The 24,038-nt window shown below is 45.4% G+C and overlaps 1 protein-coding gene across 1 annotated transcript in view; it reads left to right on the forward strand.

The window, feature by feature from the left end:
- The window catches only part of COL4A3 (collagen type IV alpha 3 chain), a 182,169-nt gene that overhangs the window by 85,091 nt on the left and 73,040 nt on the right, over positions 1-24,038 (forward strand). The window contains exons 2-13 of the mRNA XM_056121379.1: positions 2,754-2,810; positions 5,068-5,157; positions 10,681-10,725; positions 11,890-11,934; positions 12,517-12,579; positions 13,244-13,297; positions 14,482-14,508; positions 15,545-15,622; positions 17,310-17,372; positions 17,492-17,527; positions 21,237-21,278; positions 21,699-21,776. Of these exons, the coding sequence (XP_055977354.1) occupies positions 2,754-2,810; positions 5,068-5,157; positions 10,681-10,725; positions 11,890-11,934; positions 12,517-12,579; positions 13,244-13,297; positions 14,482-14,508; positions 15,545-15,622; positions 17,310-17,372; positions 17,492-17,527; positions 21,237-21,278; positions 21,699-21,776 (678 nt within the window). The remainder of the gene's footprint in view (positions 1-2,753; positions 2,811-5,067; positions 5,158-10,680; positions 10,726-11,889; positions 11,935-12,516; positions 12,580-13,243; positions 13,298-14,481; positions 14,509-15,544; positions 15,623-17,309; positions 17,373-17,491; positions 17,528-21,236; positions 21,279-21,698; positions 21,777-24,038) is intronic.

Consider the following 24,038-nt stretch of genomic DNA (forward strand, 5'->3'; position numbering starts at 1 on the left):
GCTTTGGGCAGATTTTGCTCTCAACCCAGTGGCTAAAGCACCCTTTCCAAGAGGAAACACCTGACCTAGCTACTCTCTCGGAATGAGAGGACAAATAATATCGAACACCCAAAATTGGCCGCAAATTGGCATTTGAGATGATCAGGTGTCTGGGTGTCTGTACAGAATGACCACTCTTTGCCAGCTGGAGTTTTTGGTGTGCGTGTCGAGCAGTGGAATCAGATTTACCTTGCAGGTCCATTAAAAGATGATGGAGGATTTGCCCCACCCCAGCCCAGGGTTTCCAATGCCTTCTTCTGGGCAGGGTCAGAGGGTCAGCGTTTCCCACAAAGTCCCGGGCGGTGTTGACGCTTGCTGGTCCAGGGTGCCACACTTCGCTGACAACCTCTTTGTTATAGTCTACCTCAGGCTGTGGGGGACATGATTGTCAGGAATCTGGAAAGACGCATGATGATCTTGCATATGTGAGAAACACGGTAAGAGTATAGCAAATAGCCAAAGGCAGTTGAACCCTAGAACTGGTCTACAGAACTGAGCTTACCAAGGTGGGGGTGCAGTTGGGTGACCCTCAGGGAGAAAGGGACTGGGGGGTGCACTGAGACATTAGGGAGGGGAACACTGAGCAACTGGAACATTGCATGCAATGTCAATAACAATAGAATAAATCCCAGTGCCTAAAGTAAAATATACAGATGGATTTTTACAAAGATATTCATAAGTTGATTGCAGCATTATATGCAGTAACAAGACAAGGAACAAGATATGGAAATAACTCAAATGTGCTCAGTGGTGGGTGAATGAATGATGAAATTGGGGGGTGTATGTACAATAGACTACTACCTAACTATAAGAAAATATGAATTTTCGCCCTTTGCTTCAACAATAACGGAACTAAAGGGTATCCTCTAAACAAAGTAAGTTGAAGAAGGACCAAAGAACTCGAGAAAGATGAGATCAAGATAATGAAATCAAGATATGAGCTAATGACTCTAGAGATGTGCAAGGAAAATGCGAAAAAAATCATCTTCTGAAACTTTTCAATGATGCGAACCTTGGGAAGTTACTGTGTCCTGCCCACTTCTTTTACCATTCCTATTGGTTGAAAGGTTTGAATACAGAAGATCTGTGAGGATGGGCTAAGAATTACCACCTCAACCCTGCCTTATGGTAGTATCAATTACCTCAGGCTCTGAGTTCAGGAAATATATTCAATTAAAGATAGTTCTGTTTGTACGCTTTGATTTTTTTTTTTTTGCTTTTTGGGTCACACCCGGCGATGCACAGGGGTTACTCCTGGCTCTGCACTCAGGAATTATGCCTTGCAGTGCTCAGGGGACCATATGGGATGCTGGGAATTGAACCCGGGTCGGCTGCATGCAAGGCAAACACCCTACCCGCTGTGTTATCTCGCCAGCCCCTTGTATGTTTTGATTTTAATGGCACAAATGGAGCCTCCACTTCGGGAATATCTGAAGTTATGTTTTTCTCATTTTCCTACCAACTAGCCATCAAATCTCCTGGGCTTGCACTACTTCCGTTGTCAGTTAAGTTTGTTTAAAAAGGTAAAGGTAAAGGCCCTCCCGTTGATCGTCGATTTGCTCTAGCGGGCCCAGTAATGTCTCCATTGGAGACTTTGTTGTTACTGTGTCTGGCATATCGAATACTCTCGGTAGCTTGCCGGGCTCCCGGAGAGGGGCGGAGGAATCGAACTTGGGTCGGCCATGTTGGCCGCTTGTAAGGTGAACGCCCTACCGCTGTGCTATTGCTCCAAGTTAGTTTAGTTTCATTCCTGTCCAAGAAAACAAGCTCATCTTTGGTTGCCATGAACCTGAAAAAAAAAAAACAAGGGCAAAGGAAATAAATATATGGCCATAAAATATGTGGCCAAACACAATTGCAAGCCACTGTTTTCAACTATTTTTCTCTTTGTCTCTCTCTCCTGGCACAGAAGGCTTTCAAAGTTGACCTTAATTGGCATTGGTATGTGCCAAGGCGTGAGGGCAGGACTTCTAAGAGACTGGTTAGACAAGCTAAGAATTAACAAACTTTGGAAATGACTTTTGTGGTTTTCTTAATAAGAGCATTTTCTGGCCGACGTAAGTAAATTCATGTGTTCTCTCTAAAGACACATGGGGATGGAGCACCAGAGAGAGAGCACAGCAGACAGGACCCTTGCCTTGCATATGGTTGACCTAGGTTCAATCTCCAACACCCATAGGGTCCCCTGAGCACTGCCAGGAATGATCCCAGAGCACAGACATTAATTCCTGAGCACCATTGGGTGTGGTCTCCAAATAAATATATAAGTTAAATAAAGACACTCAGATATTGATATTGGGAACATTGGTGCTGGTAAATGTACACTGGTGGAGGGATGGGTGTTGGAACACTGTATGACTGAAACCCAATCATGAACAGCTTTGTAATGGTCTATCTCACAGTGATTCAATCTGAAAAAAAAAATTAAATAAAAATAAAAGGAAAAGTTGTTGAGTGCTCCAAGAGCACAAAAGTGTGTTTGCTCTTGCCTGCTGCCATGGGGTTCATTAAACTTCCTTTATTTGTTTGTTTAGTTAGTTTGTTAGCTACTTTGGGGGATTTGGGACCACAGCCAAGACCCCAACCTGAGATTCTCAGGGGTCATTCCTGCTGGAGTTCAGGAGATCATAAGCAGTGCCGGGACTGAACTGGGATCAGTCAGCAGTATTAAAAGGCGTTGACACAAAATCCCTTTCTCTTTTGTCTCCTCCTAGGGCTGCATCTGCAAAGACAAAGGCCAGTGTTTCTGCGGAAGCACCAAAGGAGAAAAGGTAAATGAACTTGCATGTGGCTGCAGAAACTAGGGTTTCTGCAGAAACTGCGCTAGGGTTCTGAGGAATCCACACTCTTGCTTATTAGCCAAAGAAAGAAAGAAACTCCCGGGTCCTTCCTTTTCCCAAGTTCAATTTTAAAGTATAGTCATAAATGTCTGAAACTGTATCTTCTCTGAAGCTGCTTATACTTTGTAAATACTGGCATTATAACTCTCTAGGACTTGAAAAGAAGAAGTAGCAAGTGAGCAAAAAAAAAAAAAAAAACGCATAAGCAATGTCTATGTATACCCCGTTTGGTAACCACTAGCAAACAGCTGAAAACAAGTTGATTTGCTTACTTTGCATAAGATAAACATTGAGACAGGCCTCTTGTCCTGAAGCATTAGTGCGAAAGCGCCCTCTGGTGGCATAATCCAGAAGCAGCACGCTTGACTGAGACCAAAAGTCAGCGTTGTGGAATTTAAGGTGGTGTGTGTGTGTGTGTGTGTGTCGGGGGAGGGGGGGGCAGGGAAGGGGCGGACAGGGGGAAGTAATGCCATGAAATGGCATGAATTTGCTCCATTGACAGGTAGTTTGTGATAACCAAGACAGTCAGAGCTAAGGTTTATTCTTAGTTTCCTCAGAGATAAATTGTTTAATAACAGCTTGGGAAGTCTACTGAGAAATCATTTTTTTAATCATATTTTAAGTTTCCTTAGATAAGATTATTTACATATAACATGATAATTATGATGATGATGATATTTATTTTATGTTATCTAATTCATGTTAGTTTCATATTTCCTCCTACATCTGTGATATGGCATATTCAGAAGTACATTAGAAAACTGCATTTATTCTTGCCCTGAAAATGCATTCAGTGAACCCCTTACACAGGCCAAATGCTATTCTAGAAGGTGTAATTCGATATTGAGGGGGATCTAGAAGAAAATCTTTCACTGTCTTTGTACTGCACAGTGTGAAATTACTAAAATGATTTTTTAAATGATAATTTGCTTGTTTAAGGTTAAACTGAATCAACCACAGACCTTTCCTGTTTAAAGTAGGTGTTGGAAGCTGGAGAGATAGTCTAGCAGCAGACCCTGGTTCCGTCCTCACCAACACAAAGGCCCCCAAACACTGCCAAGAATGACCTTGAGCACAGAGCCAGGAGTACCCCTGAGCATAGCTGGATATGGGTCCCCCCCCCCCCCATTAAACAGAGTAGTTCCCAGGATCACCTCCAAGGGAAGAGAATTCTTTGACCAAACCGTCTCACTCAGGAGACTCATTCACACCCACTGGGTGTAAAAGACAATAACCTCTCAGTAGATTTTTGTTTTGTTTTGTTTTAGCACAGCGGTTGGGCGTTTGCCTTGCACACAGCCAGCATGGCCAATTCGAGTTCGATTCTTCCGCCCCTCTCGGAGAGCCCGGCAAGCTACCGAGAGTATCTCGCCCGCACGGCAGAGCCTGGCAAGCTCCCCGTGATGTATTCAATATGCCAGACACAGTAACAACAAAGTCTCCAATGGAGACGTTACTGGGCCCGCTCGAGCAAATCGATGATCAACGGGAGGGCCTTTACTTTTACTAAACTTGTTTTTCTTTGGGGCTGCCCCAGGCAATGCACTGGGTGCCTTGGGAATCACTCCTGGCAGTGCTAGGGGGACTTTATGGGATTCCGGAGACTGAACCCAGGTCATTGAAGTGCAAGGCCAGTGTCCTCCCCGTGGTTCTATTGCTCTGGCCCCAGTGAGCAGATTCTAAATCCAGAGCCTGGCGGTGACTAGGCCACCTCTGAGATCTCTGTGGCACTTTTTTTGCCAAGAGCAGGCTGAATGACTAATTCCTGGGTAATCCAAAAGGGACCAAACCCAGTGCCCACATACTGTTCTTTTCAAGCTGCCTACAATAGTGCGCATTCCCCAAACATTCCTGCCTTACCTCCCTTTTCTTTCCATCCCAATAAATGCAGTTTTTTTTTAATCCCCTTCTTTCTCTCTGGGCTTTGCCCCTTGTACCTCATCTCCACTCCCCAAACTCCTCAGACTAACTGGGCCCACTGAGATGGTACCTCAAGAACACACATTCCGGGGCAGAGACAAACTCTTCTTAGTTCATTGTGCCTCACTGCTGAGAAATAATTAGTTTTTAATTCAACACAAAGAAAAGCAAGATGTTATTATGTTGGTTTTTTTTTTTTAAAGAGATGGTTGCGGGTGTTTTGTTAACTTCCAGTTGTTCTGTGTGTTTCTGGCCTTTTTCTGGACAGGGAGAGCAAGGTTTGCCTGGGCCTGCTGGTTCTCCTGGCCAGAAGGGATTTCCGGGTCCTGAAGGTCTGCCTGGACTCCAGGGACCCAAGGTATGACTCCTGCAAGCTTGGAAAAATCCCTAAACCGGCGTAAACTTTCTGCTCTCATCAGCGCTGCTGAAAACGTCAGGACAGTCCAGTGTCATAGCCTGGACGCATTCCTGCCCCTTCCCTGCGCCCTGCTTGGAGATCATGCAAATGGTCAGCGTCTGCTCCTGTCCCTGCCCAACTGCCTCCTTGGTTCCCAGCTGCACAGTCCCCTGTGTCACCTCTGAGTCTCCCTGCCTTGCTCCCCCGATGGAGCGTGAGTTCCCAACCCCTTCCTTTCCCTGCTTTCCGAGCTCCCCTATCCTGGTCTCCAGGATCACTACGTGAATCTTTTTCCAGCAGGTGTCTTCCTGCTCTCCTGCTGGGACATCCCCGCTTCCCTTCCCTCTTGGCTTTTCTTTGCATCCTTCAATGGGCATTTACCACCCGGTGCTAATATTCCGCTTCCTCTCAATCTTTCAGATGCTATAAGTAAAGGATTGCCATGTTCTTCCTGTCTTTCCTTTTCTGGTCGTTTCTTTTTACTTATTCTTTTTCTTTCTTTCTTTCTTTCTTTCTTTCTTTCTTGGTTGTTTCTTTTTACTTATTCTTTTTCTTTCTTTCCTTTTCTTTTTTCTTTTTTCTTCCTTTCTTTCTTTTCTTTCATTATTTTTCTTCCTTCCTTCCTTCCTCCCTCCCTCCTTTCTTTCTTTCCTTTCTTTTCTTTTTTCTTCCTTCCTTTCTTTCTTTTCTTTCATTCTTTTTCCTTCCTTCCTTCCTTCCTCCCTCCCTCCCTCCCTCCCTCCCTTCTTTCTTTCTTTCTTTCTTTCTTTCTTTCTTTCTTTCTTTCTTTTCTCTTCCTTCCTTACTTCCTTTCTTTTCCTTCATTCTTTTTTCTTCCTTCATTCCTTCCTCCCTCCTTCCCTTCCTCCCTCCCTCCCTCCTTCCTTCCTTCCTTTCTTTCTTTCTTTCTTTCTTTCCTTCCTTCCTTTCTTTTCTTTCTTTTCTTTTTTCTTCCTTCCTTCCTTTCTCTTTCTTTTCTTTCATTCTCCTTCCTTCCTTCCTTCCTTCCTCCCTCCCTCCCTCCCTCCATCCATCCATCCCTCGCTCCCTCCCTCCCTCCCTCCCTCCCTCCCTCTCTCCCTCCTTTCTTTCTTTCTTTCTTTCTTTCTTTCTTTCTTTTCTTTTCTTTTTTCTTCCTCCTTACTTCCTTTCTTTTCTTTCATTCTTCTTCCTTCCTTCCTCCTTCCCTCCCTCCCTCCCTCCTTTCTTTCTTTCTTTCTTTCTTTTCTTTTCTTTTTTCTTCCTCCTTACTTCCTTTCTTTTCTTTCATTCTTCTTCCTTCCTTCCTCCTTCCCTCCCTCCCTCCCTCCCTTCCTTCCTCCCTCCCTCCCTCCCTTCCTTCTTTCCTTCCTTCCTTCCTTCCTTCCTTCCTTCCTTCCTTCCTTCTTTCTTTCTTCCTTCCTTTCTTCCTTTCTTCCTTTCTAAGGTATTTTTGAATCACATCTAGCGATGCTCAGGACTTACTCCTGGCTCTATTCTCAGGAATTAACTCCTGGCAGTACTCTAAGAACCATATGGGATGCTGTGAATTGTTCCTGGTTTGGTGGTGTGCAGGGCATACATCCTACCTTCTATACTATCACCCTGGCCTGGTTGTTTCTTTTTAAAAGCAAACAAACAAAAAAGCCAGTTGATGGAGCCAGAGAAATAGTACAGGGGAAAGATACTTGCCTTGCAACCTTGATTTGATCCCTATCGCAGCCTAGAGTCCCACAAGTGCTAACAGGGGTGACTCTTGAGCACAGAGCCAGGAGCAAGCCCTGAGCATCCCTGGGTATGATCCAATCCCCAGTACAAACCGGCTGAAGATGCTGGCAGTGGTTCACCCCTGTTTGCTCCTAAGATAATCTGCCCCATCTTCTCTCCCCTGAACTCACTCCCGCAGGGGTGGAAGGCTGGACTGATCTGTCCCTGAGCACGGAGGGGGGACTCCTCCCCCAATAAATCAATAACCTGGTCTTCAGTGATGCCAGAAGCAAATCCCCAGCATTGAAGGGAATAAATACACACTGAAGATTCTCTCTCTCTCTCTCTCTTAAGATTTTATTATTGAATCACCGTGAGCTAGACCCTTGCAAAGCTGTTCATGATCAGTTCTCAGCTATACAGTGTTCCAACGCCCATCCCTCCACCAGCACAAGTTCCCCGGCAATTTCCAAGTACAAATGGCTTGTATTTTCCAAGTACCGTTTCTCAAAGAATTGCTCCCTTTGAGAAACGCTATCATTTTGTGTCAATCACAGGTACAATCTACTTTTCTATTTCTCCTTCTCCTGTTCCTGCAAAAAGTCACTCCGTTTCTATATGCACAGTGTCTGGGTGTCCTTCTCCACCTGTCAGCCCCACGCTTTCTTTCCTCCGGCATTTCTTTAGAGAAGCCAACGATAAACCAAAAGGATCATTTCAGTCACATGTCACTGAAGGTAAAAAAAAAAAAATAGCCGGCCCCAAAATGGAGTCACTTGTGCTAAGCCCACCAAAACTTTTAATGCCTATTTTAACTATGGTTTCAACCTTCCCCAGCAATGGGGCCCTAACTAGTAAGTATGAAATTTTCTGGTCAACAGCAGGGAGATTGTTATTTCCTTTATTCAAAGACAAGAGAACCAAAGCTTAGACCTTTCTGTATTCCCCCATAGATAGGTTCCTTAAGCCTGAAATCATCCCCTTTTACCTCATCCCATTTCTGCCTACAAACTACTTTCATTTGGTACAGTATTTTTTTAAATTTATTTATTTATTGAATCACTGTGGGAAAAGTTACAAAGTTTTCAGGTTTAGGTCTCGGTCATGCAAATATCAAACACACTTCCCTTTACCAATATTTATTTTTCACCACGAAGAACCCCAATAAACCCCCACCCCCCCACCCCCCCAATGCCTGTGAGGCAGATGAATTCTAGTTAACACTCTATCTACTTTGACTAGATTCATTGTTTCGGTAAAAGATGCACCATTATTATTTAGAGTTTACACCCCCAAATCAGACATGCTGAAAAAGCATTGTGAAATGATTTGCTTTCTACAGCTGGGTTCAAGAATTAAATGATGCCACGCGGCCTCTATTGCAGCCGCGTGGTTTTGGATTTCTGCTGTTTTACTTATTAACCCTGGAAGTATTTCTACTGAGAGTCAGATAATTAAGAGATTGGTTTCTGTGCTCTGGAGCCATGGCCGTGCCGGAGAGCCACTCGTGGGGGGCAACTGGTGACCTCAGTAGGGCTTGAAGGACGAGCCGGGAACGCCCCCCTTCCCATGAGGTTTTAGTCGCCCCATCACCACCGGCTCATACCTGGCTTTCCACAAGGCTCCCAAGTGGCTGCCATCTTTCTTTCCAGAGGAAAGAAGGCGGAAGGGACCAACACCCTTTCCCCTCCAGGCAGACATGGTACAGTATTTTGGAGCTTCTTTATAGTTGCTATGTAGGAAACTTCTGGATTCATGAATCATTTAATAAGACCAATTAGATCTTTAAAATGTCTCTCAGTTGGGTTTTAGTTTAACATGCATATGGGTCACATGCCATTTCCTGAAGCTAATCTCGAAAACCTGTGTGTCGTGTGGACCTGGGCATGCTATTTTTAATTTACCGAAACACTAGCAAGACATCATTTTTAGTGAAGCAAAACTATTTTTTGTTGAAAGGACTTTACTTAGAAAGATACGAGAGGAGAAAAGGAAAGAAATACACGTTCAAAGAATAAACAAGCCTGAAACACAAAGAATTCTGGTGACTTCATCTTGAATGAAAATTATTTTGTAAAGTAGCAATAAATAAAAATATAATAAAAATGTGTGTGCTGTGTGGTCACAGAGCTCATGTTTTAAAGAATAGCTTAGAGACATACCCACCAAAGATACTGGTGTCAAAGAAAGACAACTAAAGATTATAAAAACGGAGGCCAAGATGTAGGACAGGGAGCATGGCAACCTAAATCCCACCAAGAGAAGATCCCGGAGCCCACAGCCAGGGATAAACCCTGAACATAGCAGGATAGAGCCCCCAAATCAAAATAAAAGAATATAAAAAAATACCCTGTGAGATTTTCCAGACTTATACATTTCCTGGGCTGGAGTGATAGCACAGCAGGTAGGGCATTTGCCATGCATGTGGCTGACCTGGGTTCGATTCCTTTGTACCTCTTGGAGAGCCCAGCAAGCTACCGAGAGTATCCCACCCACACGGCAGAGCCTGGGAAGCTCCCCATGGCATATTCGATATGCCAAAAACAGTAACAAGTCTGACAATGGAGACGTTACTGGTGCCTGCTCGAGCAGATTGATGAACAAAGGGAAGACAGTGCTACAGTGCTATCCATTTCCTGTCTTCAGGTGAGATATTTTCTGCATGATATCATTTAAAGTGGGGGAGTAAAGCCTGCAAGCCACACTCCCGCTGGTCTTCTGCATAACACAATTAGTGCCCTGCAGGGGAAGGGAAGGGACTGATATAGGGCTGTAAGGGGGAATTCCAGCTCAGGCAGAACTCAGACCTCAGCTTTGGCTGTGCAGTCTCAAAAGACTCTTTTCTCACATTATCCAAAAAACACCAATGCTAACTGAACACCGCCCCCGTGGGGGGGAGGGGGGAGGGGAGGAGACAGGAAAATGGCTCTGAGACCATGCAAGTGACCCGTTAAAACCATTGTCGGTTAGAGTGATTCCCCAAGGAACAGGACCTCCCAGACTGTGTTCTTTCTGAGTTCAATCTGCATCCGTCCTGTGACCCGAGCGAGGTTATCTCTAGCCCAGACAGTCCTGACTTGTGCTGTGTGTTCATTTGTGCAGGCCAGGCACATTTTGCTAACAAAGTGCTTCTCAGAACCCAGGGATATTGGCTGCCACGCTGGCCTCTCATTAGCCGGCATCTATCATCCTTATCAGACCCCAGCAGCTGTCTGGGGAGTGCCAGGACTTTTTTTTTTACAGAGCCATTTCTCAGAGACACAAGAATCTTCTCATAAATGCAGATTGTGAATCAATAGATCTGAAGGTGGGGTGGAGCTGAGAGGCTGTACTTCTCATCAGCTCGTGGTGCAGTTAAAGGTGCAGTACTTGGGTCCCCCTTTGAAGTAGGATTTGTATGGATTTGTGTGTGTGTCCATTCTGGTGAGTTCTTTAATTTTAATGCAACAAGCGAGCAAAGCAATGGAACTGTGCTAACAAGAAAAATCATCCCATGGGGCTGGAGCAATAGCACAGCGGGTAGGGCGCTTGCCTTACACATGACCAACCCAACTTCGAGTTCCAGCATCCCATAGGGGACCCCGAGCATCACCAGGAGTAATTCCTGAATGCAAAGCCAGGAGTAACCCCTGTGCATTGACAGGTGTGACCCAAAAAGAAAATAAAAATGAAAGAAAGAAAAATCATCCCATGTGGAAAACTGATGTGTGAAAACAGAACTTGTTATGAATGGGTTTTTCCTTTGTGCCAAGTAATGTCCAGAGTGTTAACCTTTCATTTATTTCCGTTCGAATCTAGGGCTCTCCCGGATTCCCTGGACTCACAGGTCCCAAAGGCGGAAGGGTTAGTAGTCCAATAAGCACAACCCTGTGGCTTGGTGAGAAGTCTCTGTGCTGTGAGCTTTCTGCAGGGTCAGAAGGGAAAGCATTGCATTCTGTGTGCTCTGTAGATGAAAGGCAAGAACAGGCAAACCGACCTATCATGGTAGAAGTTACAACTGTAGCTTTGGTTGGGAACCAGAATCAGTTGGATGGGGAAGAGGAGGGAATTATTGGAGGTGAGCTGGGAGGTTGGGGTGCTGGGAATAGCCTTCATGTGGTTGAGTATGATAGGATCACATGTACAAGCACCCGTGAAACTTTTCATGGAAGATCGAAGTATCTTAATGCAACTAAATGTGCCCTTTTAGAAACTTAGATGAGGGACTGGAAGTAAAGCAGGTAAGACACTTACTTTCCACAATGCTGATGCCAGTTCAATCCTGGGCACTGCATATAGTCCCCTGAGTATCACCAGACTGCTTCTTGAACACAGAGCCAGGAGTAAGCCTGGAGCAGTGCTGGGTGTGCCTTCTCCTGCCACTGCCAACCCTACCCAAAGTCACATGTAGCACTGTAGGACTGTCCTCCCATTGTTCATCGATTTGCTCGAACAGGCCCAGTAATGTCTCCAATGTGAGACTTGTTGTTACTGTGTTTGGCATATTGAATACATCACGGGTAGCTTGCCAGGCTTTGCCATGTGGGCGAGATACTTTTGGTAGCTTGCCACGCTCTCCGAGAGGGGCAGAGGAATTGAACCCAACTCAGCCGGGCTGGCTGTGCACAAGGCAAATGCCCTACCGCTGTGCTATCGCTCAATGTCTTAAAATCAGTATTTTGTTTTTGTTTTTATTTTTGGTCACACCTGGCAATGCACAGGGGTTACTCCTGGCTCTGCACTCAGGAATTACTCCTGGCAGTGTTCAGGGAACCATATGGGATGCCGCGGATTGAACCTGAGTCGGCCGCATGTAAGACCAATGCCCTACCCGCTGTGCTAGCACTCCAGCCCCAAAATCTAGTTTTTAAAGTTATGTGAATATTAGATGGCCAATGGTCTGCCACATCTCTATTGTTTTTTAGCCAATTCTGAGTGAGTTTTGGGACAGGACCATGGTCTGGGTAAGACATTTATGTGTGTAGGTTGCATTTTAAGTGTTTTTCTTGTCGTTCTTTCTGTCTCTAGGGGATAACTGGATTGCCAGGATTTTCTGGCCCTCCTGGACTTCCAGTGAGTACTGGGGAAGAGATTTGACTGGAAAAAATGGGGAATCAGCTTGCTTTAATAAGGCCGGCAATATAACAATCCAGATAAACCTGCAACCTATGGAAAACAGTTCCGGGGAAGCACTGAATCTATTAAAGTGCGGATATGCAGAATATGCAGATCAAACCATATTTTCTGAAAAATAAGCAGAATAGTAGGAACAAAAAGGGACTGGAATGGAAAAGAATAGAAAAGAATCGCTCTGTTTATTAGCATAGAGCAACCTTCAGAGTTATCTTTACTGACTTCTTTTTCCTTCACCCCCCCCCCGCCATGCCCTGCCTGGACCCCAGCATATTAAGGGACTCTTCCATGTATAAATACCTTCCATTTATTTGAAATATCTGTCTTGATCATTTTAAGTGGGTCTACTCTATTTGCTATGGTTTATTCAAATTGCCACCTAAATGAATCAGCTATTTAAATAAGAAAATGCACTAAATAACGATTGCTTTGTGCTTTTCTTCTGCACCTTGCTTTCCTGTTACCATCTCATCTGGGATCTAGTCCTAATGGCTCCTTTCTGAGACTTCTTCTGTTTTCCAGGGTACCCCAGGCCATCCCGGAACTTATGGACTTCCTGGTGTCCCAGGGTGTAATGGTTCCAAGGTATGTCCCCCTCAACCTGGAAACGATCAACTAAATATTTTGCTGAATGAATAAATGCAGAAGCAGAGAGATGCACAAAGCATTCCTTGGAACGTTTTTTTAGTCAGCACCAATAGAATTTGTCTTCAGGGCAGAAATATAAGTATTAATCCAGAAACTTTCCAATTTTCCCTACATATTGTCTTGCTTTCTGAGAGACTGAAGGGAAAGGTCTCTCACAATCTGCCATTAAGACCATCACTGGGCGTTTATTTGCATCTGAACTTGCGAGTGCAGGGGAATCAGAAACTGAAGCTTGGAGTATAAACTGGGTTTTTGGAAGATGACTGATCTTTTCAGTGTTGACTCAGGTGCTTTCTCTCCTGGCCTGGTTGCAATGCAGGAACTAATTACTAAAGTTCAAGAAAACAGCAATTAAAAAGTTCTTGGCACAATTAGACTTTTGCCATCTATGCAAAATTCTGAGAACTAGCATATTCTAGTCCTGTTTCCAATTACGATAATGGTTTTCTGTCCTTAGTCTCAGGATCCAGAGCCAGAGGAATTTGGGTTTTCTTGTCCGGCTTGACCACAGCAGGGTTGGAAGAGAAGAGAGAGTGAAGTTCTTTCAAGAGGCCTTTAGGGAACAATTAAAAAAACAGGAGAAACTTTGTCTCTCTTCCAGGGTGAGCCAGGCTATCCCGGACTTCCAGGAACACCAGGGTATCCAGGTTTCCCGGTAAGTCCACATTCGTAACCCTCACATGATCCAAAATCCAGCTTAGAGTCAAGGGATCACTCAGAATGGCCCTCTGAAGAAATCCCTCGTGACCACAGGAAGTGTTTTAGTTCAATATCAAGAGGGAGAATGAATAAATAAGTCCATCATGAGTAAATGCAGTAAGCTCAGGTGTGCAGGTTGAGGCTTCATTCTGGTCCTTGAGGTATCCATGCAGAGATGCACTGGAGGCTGTTAGATTCCCTAAGGAGAGGGATGAGGGGCCAAAGTTATAGCATAGCAAGTAGGGTATTTGTCTTGGGCTGACCCAGGTTCGATCCCGGGCATCCCATATGGGCTCCTGAGCACTGCCAAGAGTGTGTGCAAAGCTCAGGGGAGCACTGCCAGGTGTATCCCCCAGAACAAAAACAAAAAGAAAAGGGATGCTAGTGACTCAAGGAATGAGGCTGGGGAATCTCTAGTGTGTAAGGTTCAGATCAGGGAGAAGGAGCCTGTGGCAGAGTCCCTTCACTCACCCCTGGCAGAAAAAACCAAGAAGCCCAGGGAGATGAGTTTCTGCCCAGAGGAGAGTAGAGAGCACCAGATGCTACTCAGATATCCAGTAAGAGGAGAAACAACATCTGTCATCGATTGTGCAAAGTCATGCCAGATTTGGCATTGGACAAGGAGAGAGGTGATGGGTGATGGGTAGCGCCAAGAGTCACACGTGGAAATGAGGAATGAGTGGAAGATGCACGGAACAACAGGAAGTTTGCCGAGGATTTGCAGGAGAGATGGGAGGCTTTGGGGCAGAGGTAAATAAAGGGGAGACTTGGATTGTTTAATGAGAAACTCAAGTTTGCTGAAAAGCCAGGGGGCCAAAGAGATCACACAGGGGTTAGGGCACTTAACCTTGAGGTGTTGCTGATTCGCGTTAGATTCCTGTTCCTGATTGTTCTCCCGAGCACCACGAGTTATGACTCCTGCGCACAGAATTAGGAAGAGTCCCTGAGCACTGCGGGGTGTGGCCCAACTCCTGCCTCCCCGATTCCCAAATTATAAGGAAGCATGCAATGGGGAGAGAAGGCAGAACTGACAATGCAAGGATGCTGTGCGTGTGCGTGTGTGTGTGTGTGTGTGTGTGTGTGTGTGTGTGTGTGTGTGTGATTTACCCCGAGGTGAGTCATGGGTCTCTTCTTTCCTAGGGTGCCGTTGGTCTGAAAGGAGAAAAGGTGAGTCATCCATGACACAATGTCACTTGTCACTTATTGTCCTGTTGTTCGTAGATTTGCTCGAGCGGGTGCCAGTAATGTCTCCATTTGTCCCTGTTGTCTGATAGTGTAGCCCAATGGTGTACTGGGGGCTCTTTCGGGGTCAGGGGAATGAGACCCATTATTGTTACTGTTTTTTGGCATATCAAATACATCACGGGTAACTTGCCAGGCTCTGCTGTGCGGGTGGGATACTCTCAGTAGTTTGCCGGGCTCTCTGAGAAGGAGAATCCCCATAACACAATAGGATTGAAAATCTTTAATTGCACATCTGAGAAGAGTTTCCATTTCATAATAAGTTCATGGGTTTTTAAAAAAAAAACATGTTACCAAAATGACAATTTTAATAGATAATAATTTATTGTAAGTCATTTCACAGTTGATCAGAGATCACAATTTCAGGCATGACTAGAACAACTTCCCTAGGTCACTGTGTAATATGCTATAAAGATACAATTTCGTATCAGCCCTTAAGGAAATCAGCTCAAGGAGAAAAGAATCACATTCATGCGCAGAAACCCACATTCGAAAATAGCTGCGAGTATTGGCAGCTTCAGAAGTGACTAAGCATGGTTGTGCCTGTTCATTTTATAAAATTTGAAAATGCTGTCGATTCTTCAAAATGGAATAGCCACATAATACAGTAAGCACATAATTCTCTGAGCACATATTCCGAAAATCTCTTTTATCCTAGAAGCAGTATATTCTTAAGTAAACATTTAAAAGAGTTGTTTTTTTGGGTGGGGGAGGAGGACGGCTGGAGCAATAGCACAGCAGGGAGGGAGTTTGCCTTGCACGCAGCCGACCCAGGTTCGATTCCCAGCATCCCATATGGTCCCCTGAGCTATGCCAGGAGTAATTCCTGAGTGCAGAGCCAGGAGTAACCCCTGAGCATCACCAGGTATGATCCAAAAAGCAAAGAAAAAAAAACAGGTTTGTTTTTTTTTTAAGTAGCTAATTCTATTTGATCAAACTGATTATCTCCTTCATGTTCCAGGGTGAACCAGCTGAAAGAGAAGGTATAGAAGGTGACGGGAAAGGTGACCCTGGATTACCAGGATCTCCCGGATCCCAAGTATGACCTTCAGACAAGATCCCGAGTTCTCTCTTTGTCTTCTCTCTCTCTCTCTCTCTCTCTCTCTCTCTCTCTCTCTCTCTCTCTCTCTCTCTTTCCCGGCTTTATCTTTTCCCTTTCTTTCTCATCCCCTGGCCTCCTTTCTGCTTAAGAACATCCTAATAGACATTCACAATTTTCAATTTATCCATTTACCTAATTTCATTCGAAGGCATTCACTTTATTATGAAAAACTGCGTGACATAGATGTAAAAAGATAATTGGACACTTTTATATCTTTGCCCCTTTAAATCTCAATCTCCCAAGCATTTTTAAACCTAAGCAGTCTCCCCAGAGAGTTATTTTCCAGGTAGCATGTATTTATGGAAATATCTTTATTTATTTTTCAGTAATATCAGCAGTAGTAGCAAACACTTCAGAGGCCAGACAGTGAAGCAGCAGACCTATAAGAGGATGTCCAGGCAATCTGGGCCCTTGACGGAGCCCTTGAACGTGCATTGCAGATGAGCTCCGTACAACACTGAGCACTGCTGAGCATAAAACAGTGGGAGATTCATTTGCACAAGAAGTGTTAGGTGCCAGTGCTATTCTGGGCTGTAAGAATAGTACAGCACACAAATCTGCCCTCCAAAAAATGTTACTAAAACATCTTGTCCCGTAAAGCTTATTATGCTTTAGTAGTGGGAAATGCCATGGGAGGGAATGTACGTGGATGGTGTGTTGATTTTCATCAGCATCAGGAGAAAAATAATGCAGGGGGAGGGGAGAAAAAATTTCCAGGCCAGGAGGAAGCTTGTGGATGTAGACTGGGAGAAGGTCTCACAGAAGGATGCCATTTGAATAGAAATAAGGAAAGGGAAATGAGTTGTAGAATTATTTGAAGAAAGAGTATTATAGGGGCTGGAATGATAGCACAGCAGGTAGGACGTTTGCCTTGCACACAACTGACCTGAGTTCGGTGCTGGGAATAAACCCCAAACACCGCCAGGAGTGATTCCTGAGTGTAGAGCCAGGAGTAACCCCTGTGCATCGCCAGGTGTGAGCGAAAAAGAAAAAAAAGAGTATTATAGGCAGAGAAAGAACAGTAAACGACCCTAAAGCAAAACATACTGGAGCTGGAGAGATAGCACAGCGGGTAGGGCGTTTGCCTTGCACACAGCCAACCTGGGTTCGATTCCCAGCATCCCATATGGTCCCCTGAGCACTGCCAGGAGTAACTCCTGAGGGCAGAGCCAGGAGTAACCCCTGTGCATCGCCAGGTGTGACCCAAAAAGCAAAATAAATAAATAAATAAAGCAAAACACCCTTTGCATGCTTGCCAAAGAGGAGGGAAAGAGTGAGAGAATAATAGAAAGAGAGAGAGAGAATATTATTTTTAATTCTGAAAAATTCTGCAAAGCGTCATTTTTCTGGCCATGCCACCAGCTGATGATTCTGGAAGCCCCAGGCATGTGGAAAAACACTTAGTGGCACTGTTGTAATTCACTGGAACCCTACATGGGACGGTTTGATCCCTTGAGCCACAGGTGGTTCCTTGTACCTCTCCAGGAGTGATCCCTGAGCTCAGAGCGCTCCTGGATGTGGGTCAACACCGAAAGTAAATTTTTTTTAATGCATTTAACTAATAGATATTGTGTTTCGGGATGCAGCAAACTCAAACCTGCTCTGGTTCTTCTCCGACGTGCAGGGCTCACCAGGGCTGCCCGGTTTTCCAGGACCTGTCGGCCCTCCTGGTCACCCCGGACGCTCTGTGAGTACAGAGTCAGTGTGACTCTACCTTCTGTCAACGAAAAAATTCTAGTTCAAACTTTGAGACAGCATTTTCCAGCTAGTTTTCCTGGTGTAATTTTCCTTTCTGGCTTTTTCTAGGGCTTTCCGGGAGCCAGAGGACCTCCAGGACCTAAGGTAGAGATTCCAGTCAGATCCCCCCCTAAGCAGTGTGGGGGTCACAGCTGCTCTGAACATCCACGTAGGTCACTGCTGGGTCCCTCCTAAAACCTGAGAGTTGCCCCCAGAGGAAAGGGGTGGTGGTGGCAGCTGTGACGGGGTCTCCCTTCTCTCTGAACCTCAATAAATTGCCCTTCCCAACCTTTGAATCCAATCACAAGAACTCATCTGTAGGAAAAGCGCAGGGATTCCTAGTCCACAGCTTTCCACTGATGACAATGCCAGTAATGGCCCATCGCTACATCCTACACATTTGGAGGTGGCAGCTTTGCCAACACCCCGAGAATCTGCCCATCAGTACCAAACAGGACTCATGAGCCCAGGCCGGAATCCTGTCCACCTTCCTGTTGAATAGCCTCATCGTTCATGCTCCTCTCTGGCCTTCAGTGCTACCACAGCTGTTCATTAAACAAAGGACAGATTGGCAGGATAAAAAGATCACACCTGAGGCCTAAGCGATAGTACCAGGGTTAGGCACTTATTTTGCACGTGGCCAAACCTGGATCGACCCCCAGCACCATGTATGGTCCCCCAAGCACTGCCAGGAGTGATTCCTGAGCACAGAGTGAAGAATGAGTTCTGACCCAAGTCAGGTGGGGCCCCTAAACAGAGCTACACAAAATTTCATCTGCTCGTGGAGTGGGGTTAGGAATGAAACAAAAGCCCCAAAGACACCGTCAGACCCAGAGATATGGACACTCATATACCGAGGAACATAAAAGTGCAGAAAAGGGAGTAGACTGGGGAAAGGGTTTGGAATTTCTTGGGCAGGAAATTTTAGGAAAATAAATAGAGGGACGTAACTGAGGGACACGAAAGGGTATTTGCATAAAGTCTGTTCATGCACGCAGTCCTTTTTTTTTAAAAAAAAATTATTTTATAAAGTAGTTCATGGACTGGAGTGATAGCCCAGTGGGTAGGGCATTTGTCTTGTACGTGGCTGACCTGGCTGAAACAGGTTCGATTCCTCCGCCCCTCTCAGAGAGCCTGGCAAGCTACCGAGAGTATCCCGTCCACACGGCAGAGCCTGGAAAGCTCCCTGTGGTGTATTCAATATGCCAAAACACAGTAACGTGTCACAATGGAGACGTTACTGGACCCACTCAAGCAAATCAATGAACAATGGGAGGACAGTGACAGTGAAAGTAGTTCACAATATTTGATTATATTTGATATTCAAACACCAATCTCACCACCATTACACCTTCCCACCACTATATTTCAGATGTTTCCATCCTGAACCCCAATCCCTGCCCCAAAGCAGAGCCAAAATAATATATTTTGTCTTGTTTGTTATGAAAAACCGCTGAAAAATGCTACAAAAAAGTATCCTTAGAGAAAAGAGTGTGAAAATAGTTGTATTTCACCCAGGGGCCATTAAGTCCTTCTCTAAGAGAACACTAACATGTTGTTAATGGCTGAGCCTAGTATCACAAATCAAATCACAAATCATCCTGTTAATCGTCGATTGCCTCAAGCAGGCCCCAGTAACATCTCCTTCATCCTCGCCCTGAGATTATATTCAAGGCTCTTTAGGAGAATGAGAACCATCATTGTTACTGGTATTTGGCATATTGGGTACACCACGGGGAGTTAGCCAGACTTGCCGTGTGGGCAGGCTACATTCGGTAGCCTGCCATTTTGTCCAAAGTAGGAATGAGTCTCCTGCCCCCGCGCCTGACTGTCCTCGCCGGGGCCCCTTGGAGGGGAGCGGGTTGAGCTTTCCTCCCCGCTCCGACCAGGGCTCTGGCAGCCAAAGACCTCCAGGACCAGCCACCACCATGCTGAGACCACTCTCCGCACACATGAAGGTACTGGCAGAGGGACAAAGTCACGTGGGTTCTGGGGCCGAGATCTCCAAGCCTACTCGGATTTGGGCCGAGCATCCTCCACCCAGATCCTCCAAATTCCAGTAGGCGGGGGTCACACCCACCAACTGGCCCCCTGGCGCAGTGTAATCCCATCAACTGCCAAGACTCAGAGACTATAAAAACCAGCTCCCGGAACCGTGCGGCCGCATTCGCGGCCACGGGACATCCATCCTATTATGAGCCTAATATATATATATGTAAAAAAATATATTTCCTTCTAAGATTGCTGTCTCCTACTTTGAACCCCATATGTACACAGTCCTTGCATCCAATGAGAAATCAGTTGTTTTTCTCCTGACACAGGAGAGCGAGTCCTGGCAGCCTCACATGGGGAAATTCAGTCCCAGCATTTGCTGTTCCCCAACTTTCTTCATCTCCAAATGTTCCTCATGTCGAAGGGTGGCCTACTCTGATGCCCTTGTTCATTTACTGAAAAATCTGTTAAGCGATGCTGAGTCCTACTGAAAAACGAGCCTTAAACAGAGCATCCCCCACTGCTGTTTGTAGAACCATCCCGGAGCAAGGGGGTAGGGAGTGGGTTCATCTTTCTATTTTCATAGACTTTCCCAACTGCATGTGTAAGCACATACACATGCATTTGCACACACGTCCACTCACGAACATGTGGGAGTGTATATGCATGCACGTGTACACATCCACTCATGTGCATGGTGAGCGTACACACCACCACTCACACACTCAGAGACACATACAGTTTCCTACACACACATCCTGAGAGATTAAACTTAAAAGCCGTTGTCACATCATAAGGGCAGTGCTGAGGCTTAAAGACTTTTGATTCCTTGAGTTTCTGCACCTTAAGATTCTGCCTTTCAAAGAGTCACATTGTTGTTCCACTTCAAGAAGTACCACCCATGGGTGGGTGAGTCAGCTGCCATGGCTAGTTGTGAGGACTACTAGCGAGGCCATCAGCGGGGGAGAGGGGTATAGGGGAAGATTTCTTCACAGGAACAAGGATGAGCTAGTGGAGACTGGTAAAAATGACAGACTGGCCATGGAATGACGAGAGACTATTGCCAGATTTGTCTCTTCTTGTTTTCTTTACTGTCACTGTCACTGTTCTCCTGGTATTTAACAATTTGCTCGAGCGGGCCCAGTAACATTTCCATTGTGAGACTTGTTGTTACTGTATTTGGCATATCAAATAATACGTCACAGGGAGCTTGCCAGGTTTTGCCGTGAGGACAAGACACTCTTGGTAGCTTGCCAGGCTCTCCAAGAGGAGCGGAGGAATCGAACCCAGGTCAACCGGGTCAGTCACATGCAAGGCAAACGCCCTACCTGCTGGGCTATCTCTCCAGCCTGAAATTCAGCGAAGCAGCCCTCCTGATTTTAACTTGAGAAAATTGGGTGCATTAGGAAGTTCAGTCACCATGCAGTAGAAACAAAACCAGCCAGTAACCAAGCCAGAAAACTGTTCTCTGAGCACTTTCCTTCCCCATTCTGGTTAAATCCCTTAAACTTACTCCCTGAGGTAGTCCAGAGATTAAGGCATTTGCCTTGCATGTGGCCCACCCAAGTTGAATTCTCAGCATCCCATGTGATTGCCCTAAATACTACTATGAGTCATCCCTAAGCAGGGAGCCAGGAGTATGCCCTGAGCATCACCAGCTGTGCTACCCCAACTCACCCACCCACCCACCCACACATAAGGAAAAATCTACAATAATTTTTCTAATTCTAAGATCAACATATCAGTATTCAGTTACAAATAATGGGCCTATTTATTCAGATTTCTTTTAGAAATAATTTTGTTTTGTGTTTTCTTCCCGCAGGGTTACATGGGCGATAACATGATAGGACAGAAAGGCGAGCAGGTGATGTATTTCATTTTGGTTATGTTCAGAGCCAGAAAGATGGGACTGTGGTCAGAGTGTTTGCCTCACACAAGACCAACCCAGGTTCTAACCCCAGCATTCCATATGGTCTCCCTGAATGCAGGGTCAGGAATGAGTCCTAAGCACCAAAGGATGTGGCCCCCAAACCAAAATAAAATAAAATAAAACAAAATCAGAAGAATACAACACTCTAAGTTGTAGCTGTTGTCATAGGCCGGGTACATTCAATGCCATAGAGATCAGTTTAGGCATTTTATTCATGAAGTCGCATGGTTGTTCGTTGTGCCTCAAATTCTCAATAGCTCAATGGCTTACGAAGAGGACAAGGGGCACCAGATCTTTCCAATCCTGTGAAAACAGTGTTGTTAGATGTTCATTTCTGACTGTATTTCTCTTTAGGGTATGAAAGGATTGACTGGACCACCTGGACCCCCAGGAACAGTGACCATCACTCTATCACGCACAAAAAACAGAACGGTAACGTTCCCAATTTCATACTAGGATTGTGTCTTCTCTTTTCGGCGATGAAGTCCTGCCAACCATCCTTGAACCTCTTTTATAGGCTCTGAGGCAAGCATCTTCCAAGAGTCTCAGAGGTAGAGCTCAGGTCTAATTTTGCTTCCTCTTCTTCACTTCCCTTCTCTGGGACCTAAAGCAGAGTGGACCTTCTGCAAGTTTTCTAGGGGCAAAAAAATAAAATAAATGTGTGGCTCCAATTGGATTGGGGTGATAAGGTGTCAAAATCCAGTGGTATATTTTCACCCAGCGATTGCCACCTCAAGCACATCCCTCAAAATATCAGCACCCTGTTCTTTGGATGTTAACTTTTACTTTTATTTTTTCCACAGTGGGGTATCTGGAAGGTCCAGATTATGGAACTGAATGGAATGTTCAAAGTAAATCATAATATAAAATTTCCAACTCCAGACACTAGTTTGATTCTAGACGTCTGGAGAAGGACTTAGCAACCAGGGTCTAGATAATAATTTTTTTGGTAGAGTAAGAAATAAAGATATCATAGAGGCAGGCTAGGGGAGGGGGTATGATGGGAGGGAAACTGGAGACACTGGTGCTGGGAAATGTACACTGGTGGAGGGACGGGTGTTGGAACACTGTATGACTGAAACATGAGCATCTTTATAAGGTCTATCTCATAGTGATTCAGTAAAATAAACTTTTTTAAAAAGAAAAAAGAAAAAAAATAAATCAAGTCCTTTCAATCTGGAATTTATTTGTTTTTATTTTTTTTCTTTAAATAACCGAGTAATAAAGTTGATCTTAAAGGGCCTCAGACTTTCTAAAAGACAACTTATTATCTAAAGATGAATCAGGATAATACCATTCTTCACGTATCCTCAGTGAGGCCCATGTTGTTGGTTTTTTTTATTAATTAATTTATTTATTTTGAATACCCATCCCTCTACCAGTGACCATTTCCGACCACCTCGGATCCCATTATCCCTCCCACCCACCCCCCCATCCCACCCTGCCTCTGTGGCAGGGCATTCCCTTTTGTTCTCTCTTTCCCATTGGGTGTTATGGCCTGTATAAGAGTTAAGCCTGGTTTTCAGAAAGAAACATTGGATTATTTACTTTCCATTGATCACCTTGCATATAGGGAGATGTCGCGCGGCCACGTGGCTGAGCAGTTTGGAGTAAAAGTCCTGGTTCCCGCATACTCGAGCTATGCTCATGGTCACCAGGGTTCCATCTGGAGGAGGCAGGATGTGGCACCTACCCCATCTGGAACTTCCCGGTGATCTCGGCTCTCTTCGGGACCTGGTTCATTCTCCGGGAGCTGTGGAGCCCCCCCCCCCCCCCGGTGGCCTTTCTTCTCTGTGGCTGTGTGCTGATCCTGGTTCCCGCATACTCTAGCTATGCTTGTAGAGGCTCATGGTCACCATGGTTCCATCTGGAGGAGGCGTGGAATTTGTTTTTAATAATAACTTCATTCATTCATTCATTCATTCATCATCCTGTTATTTGTCCATTGCCTCGAGCAGGCCCCAGTAACGTCTCTTTCATCCTAGCCCTGAGATTATATTCAAGGCTCTTTAGGAGAATGAGACCCATCATTGTTACTGGTATTTGGCATATTTGGTACACCACGGGGAGTTTGCCAGACTCTGCCCTGTGGGCAGGCTACATTCGATAGCCTGCAAGTTTGTCCAAAGTAGGAATGAGATAATAAGATGTCATAAAAAGATGTCCTGATAAGATGTCGCACGGCCGCGAATGCGGCCACGCGGTTCCGGGAGCTGGATTTTATAGTCTCTGAGTCTTGGCCGCTGATGGGATTACACGGCGCCAGGGGGCCAGTTGGTGGGTGTGACCCCCGCCTACTGGAATTTGGAGGATCTGGGTGGAGGATGCTAAACTCCAATCCGAGTAGGCTTGGAGATCTCGGCACCGGAACCCGCGTGGCTTTGTCCCTCTGCCAGTACCTTCATGTGTGCGGAGAGTGGTCTCGGCATGGTGGTGGCTGGTCCTGGAGGTCTTTGGCTGCCAGAGCCCTGGTAGGGGTGGGGAGGAAAGCTCAACCCGCTCCCCTCCAAGGGACCCCGGCGAGGAACAGCCAGGCACAGGGGCAGGAGACTGCACTGGTCTCGTCCGGGAGCTGGATTTTTATAGTCTCTGAATAATAACTTAGTAGAGAATTTATTTACTTGCCATCACATACCATAAAATTTACACTTCTAAAAGATTTAATTGGTGTTGGAGTGTAATACATCAGGTGGA

This window comes from Sorex fumeus, unplaced genomic scaffold (genome assembly GCF_029834395.1).
Source record: "Sorex fumeus unplaced genomic scaffold, SorFum_2.1 ptg000005l, whole genome shotgun sequence".
NCBI lineage: Eukaryota > Metazoa > Chordata > Mammalia > Eulipotyphla > Soricidae > Sorex > Sorex fumeus.